At 42.2% G+C, this 5000-nt stretch overlaps 1 protein-coding gene across 1 annotated transcript in view; it reads left to right on the top strand.

Annotated features, from left to right (window-relative positions):
* The first annotated feature begins 1941 nt into the window (after positions 1-1941).
* The window catches only part of LOC143276663 (uncharacterized), a 118316-nt gene continuing 115257 nt past the window's right edge, over positions 1942-5000 (top strand). Inside the window, exon 1 of the mRNA XM_076581287.1 lies at positions 1942-2544. Within this exon, the coding sequence (XP_076437402.1) occupies positions 2487-2544 (58 nt within the window). The 5' untranslated portion in view covers positions 1942-2486. The remainder of the gene's footprint in view (positions 2545-5000) is intronic.

Raw genomic sequence — 5000 nt, 5'->3', positions numbered from 1 at the left:
AAAGCTCAGAAACATCAACTGAGAATCACGCACAAAAAAACCTGCAATGATAAGAACATATTAAGGCAGAAACTGACACACATCAGTAAAAATTAGGGCAAAAAGTCATCTTAAAACAGGATTCCTCTCCTATATCTTTCACGATACATACTCGCTCATGCACGGACACACCTGGCACACCGTCAGTCACTCACACACACACACACACACACACACACACTCTCTCTCTCTCTCTCTCTCTCTTTCTCACGTGATAATTATCTATTAAAAAACAAACAAACAAAAAAACAAAAAAAAAACACGTCTAAACTGACATGCACATCATATAACAATTATTTAACTTTTGAAAAGACACACAGAGAAAAGACACATCTAAACTGATACAGCATGCACATCTTAAAACAATTATTTCACTTTTGGCAATAGAACAACACGGCAATAGATTCACATCAATTCTGACTTACTTGATGAAATAGACGTTGCTTTTTCACGATAATGGATCAGCTTAATCTCCTACACCGATGTACAAATGAATAACAAAACCGTCAGACAAAAAAAGAACGGGAAAAATCGCTTATTACCAAATCAATACATATAAATGAAGTAGGCCCTCAGATACTGACCAGTGGATCACGGCCAAACAGCTTGTTATTTTTCAAACCTTGACACTGTGTAGCAGTTGTTCTACAGTATCCACCGCAAGCTGAACAGAACAGTTATGCCCGTAAACCGATACATACAAAAAAGGCTATATGAACCAACTAAAATGTTTCATAAACATAGTGTGTGGTAGTTGCAGAGTGGAAAGTTATTTCGAAAGGAGAGTGGTCTATTCTTCATGCTGGCCGCCGAAGATGATATTGAATTTTGTGTTTACGGCTAGTATTCCTATGCGAACACACACACACACACACACACACACACACGCGCGCGCGCGCGCGCGCGCGCGCACACACACACTGACACACACACACACATGGACATACACACACACACACACACACACACACACACACATGGACATACACACACACATATACACTCACGGCACACACACACACACACACACACACACACACACACACACCACACTGATGTGTGCGCGCGCGCACGCACGCCCCCCCCCCCCCCTCCACACACACACCGGCTGACACACACACACACGTGCACCTGCATACAACACGACACGACATACACTAACCGGCACAACTCATACACACCTGCTATGCATATGCACCGGCACAACACACACACACACACACACACACACACACACACACACACACACACACACACACACACACACACACACCATGCACACTGAGGCCGTCAAAACCACTGAGAAAACCGTGTGTTTTTTCTCCGTCACTTCCCAATCGATCAACCCGCTTCTGCAAGTTGGGTACTGACGCCGGTTCGACCACAAACCGATCGAAAAAGGTCAATCTCCTGTAAGCCATTTCCATTGCACCTTTATGGTACCACAGAAGACTGAGGAAGAAGAAAAAAAATCGATTGGATTTACATTCACTTTGCACAGAATCGGTTTTAGTTCCCCCCCCCCCTCCCCTGGAGCTAAACAAATGAAGGACGCCTTGGAATAAGCGATTTTGCGGTGGGCAAGCTCTTTTTTACGATGTGAGAGAGAGAGAGAGAGGAAGGGGGGTGGATGTGGTGAGTAGTTGTGTGTGTGTGTGTGTGTGGTAGGGGAGAGGTGAAGTGAGGGGGGTAAGAAGGACAAGGGGGAGGGGGGCTCCAAACCACCAGAGCACCCACAACTCCTGTCGACTGACTGTCTGGGTCACACACCACAGCTCGAGGCCACGCTGCGTTCAGGGGCGAGGGGCGCCCGGCGCATTGTGCCCTGCGTTCAGGGGAGCGAGCCAGACTGCATAAACACACTCAGAGCGGCGACACAACAGTTCGTGGCGGACTGTCTGGTTCGCTGCTGTGTGGCCAAGTCCAAGAGCGAGAGAGAGAGAGAGAGAGAACAGTGCAGTTGGGAGAGTCGTCGCTGCAACTGCTGCGTGTTTATTTTCTTCTATGGATTCTCTACTTCGTCTCCTCGGCTTTCGTCTGCTTTGGTGTCCAGCTTCAACATGCTGAGATTTATGTGGTTTCGGGAGGAAACTCGTCTGATTGTCGTTGTTGACGGGGGGTATACGATTTGAGAGAGCTGGATGAGTGTTTGAAGACGACTCAAAAAAACTGGGACTCCATATTGGACGGGGGAGTTGAGGGGTTGTCATCACTCGTCTTAAAAATTCCTGACTGCATGTCATGTAACAGGTTTTGCAGCAGGCCTTGCCTGCACACCGTTTTGCAGGGTGAATAATTTGTGAGGACATCGCCACGATTACGTCGACCTACCGGTCGAACTAGATCGGTGGATCAGTAGTCGGAATAGACGAGGACAGACAGCCCTTTGCCTCTCAAATCGAAAGACGGAGTGTAGGTCTGAGACCGAGAGAAATAATCATGTCAGAATGAAGTTTTCACTGCAGCAACTCTTCGTCTTCGCCCTCCTTGCCCTTCCCCGATGTGGTGAGTAGATTTTTAGATTCTCTGGGGCGTCAGTTTGAAGCGTTAAAAAAAAAAAAAAAAAAAAATCAAAGCCGTTTTAAAGTGAGGTGAATGTCGTCGATAATGTGTCACACACGTTCACTGAGTCAGTCGTTGACCGTCACATTAGCTCACTCGCTGTCACCACCACCCCCCCCCTCCGTCCCCCCGCCTCCCCCCTCCCCCCCACATACGCACAACACACACACACACACACACACACACACACACACACACACACACACACACTCCTTCCAAATCCCAATAGTCTCCACATAATCTGACAGTAAGATCTTTCCTACCACATTTAAGACATTCTGTGTTTGAACAACAACAACAACAACACCACACACACACACACACACACACACACAGCAATAGTACAAAAAGAAAATCCAGGCGAAAGACAGGAAACCTATAATATAAAAGCCAGACATTGATCAGTTGATTACTTGATATAATTTGACAATATTGATCAGATGCAGTGGATACAGGTCAATGTATGTGTATTATGATTGTCAAAGCTTAAGACTGACAGTGTGTATGAAAACCGAGAAAAACATTAATAAAGACATGCAGTGTTTATCTTATTATCCAAGAAGAAAGGTTTATCACAGATATGAATATAAGTGTGTGGAATCGTTGTGGAAGGTTATGAATGATATTTCTGTTGATTTGAAGGAATGGATTTTTCCATGTTGTGTTAATAAACTTTGTATTATTTCACTTACTGGGTACAGAATCAAATGTGCAAAATTCGTTTTGGTGATGAAGAATCGCAAGCCGAATTTCAGCAAAAAAGATACACAGCTTCAGACCAAGAGACTGAAGGAAAGACTTTATTTTCAGTGAATTAACTTGCAAACATCAGACATCACTGTTTTTCATGTTATTGTTCAAGCACTGAGGGTCACTTACTCACTGACAATGGTCATATAATTTTCAAGACTTCATCATGTTCGTATGCTGAAATGTGTGTGTGTGTGTGTGTGTGTGTTTGTGTCTGTGTCTGTATGTGTGTCACTGTGTGTGTGTGTGTGTATGTGTGTCTGTGTCTGTGTCTGTATGTGTGTCACTGTGTGTGTGTGTGTGTGTGTGTGTGTGTGTGTGTGTGTGTGTGTGAAAGTGTTCAATTTATCAGTCTTTATTAAGCTGACTCAGTTGTTTGGTTGATTTGTTAACTTGGGTGTTCTTGTACTTTGTAGAGTTTTATTGAAATTAAAATCTCTCAAAATGTAGACCTTTTTCGGTGGTTACTGTTTGTCTGTCTTGCACAATATATTATAATTTCTCTGTATCTCTCCTCTCAATCTCTCACTTGACACTTAATTCTTTTGAATTATGAGTTGCGTCAGATTTTTGTTAGTTTCTATTATTTTTTGTTGTTGAATAACTTCTGTTTTTTTGTGTGCCTTTTAAAACTTTAGCGCGCGCACACACACACACACATACACACCACACATATGCGCATGCATGCACACATGCGCACGCACGCACACACACGCACACACACACACACACACACACACACACAAATTACAAGTCTAATGTATAGAATTCGTTTAAATGCCTTTCGTACAAAATTTTCAAAAAATATAAAATGTATATGCGGTAAGCAAATAACTGTAAGTCATCTACTCATCCATTGTCCGAGCATAAGACAGTTAATTCCTAAAGATGTAGTTGATGACTTTTCTTCCAGTATTTAATTAGCCACTGAAAAGATTTTGAATGATTATTCATTGCTTAGAATGTTTTCGGAAATTTTAAACTCCAGTCCAGTTGGTATCCTCCTTTGATGTATTCTTTTAATATCGTTATTTATATTTACATTGTTGTAGGAAAAGATTTTGAATGATTATTCATTGCTTAGAATGTTTTCGGAAATTTTAAACTCCAGTCCAGTTGGTATCCTCCTTTGATGTATTCTTTTAATGTCGTTATTTATATTTACATTGTTGTAGGTTAATACTTGTTGATATGCCTATACATATTCTCCTTCCCATGACACCTCATTCAATACACACCACAATCTCTTTAGACCTTTTTCTTATAATATACTTTTCCTCTGATACATAACATGAATACTTTTTTACACTAATATTCACATGCATTCCCTTTCCTTTATCCACTTCTTTACTCCTTTCCGTCTAAAAACACTTATAGTGAATAGACGTTAAACTGAAGATAACACACACACACACACACACACACACACACACACACACACACACACACACACACACACACACACACACACACACACACACACACACACTCGCTCTCTCTCTCTGTCTTACATTCAGTGATTGTTGATGTCAGTCCTTCTGGGCCCTTTCTTGCTCTCTCGAAGTCTTATTCAAGTTATTGAAAAAGAAAGGTTTGACACGACATTACGTAAGTTCTATACATGTGTATACAACATACAGTACTGATTA

The sequence above is a fragment of the Babylonia areolata genome, chromosome 32, assembly GCF_041734735.1.
Source record: "Babylonia areolata isolate BAREFJ2019XMU chromosome 32, ASM4173473v1, whole genome shotgun sequence".
In the NCBI taxonomy this organism is placed as follows: domain Eukaryota; kingdom Metazoa; phylum Mollusca; class Gastropoda; order Neogastropoda; family Buccinidae; genus Babylonia; species Babylonia areolata.
This window is presented reverse-complemented; position numbering and strand designations above follow the sequence as displayed.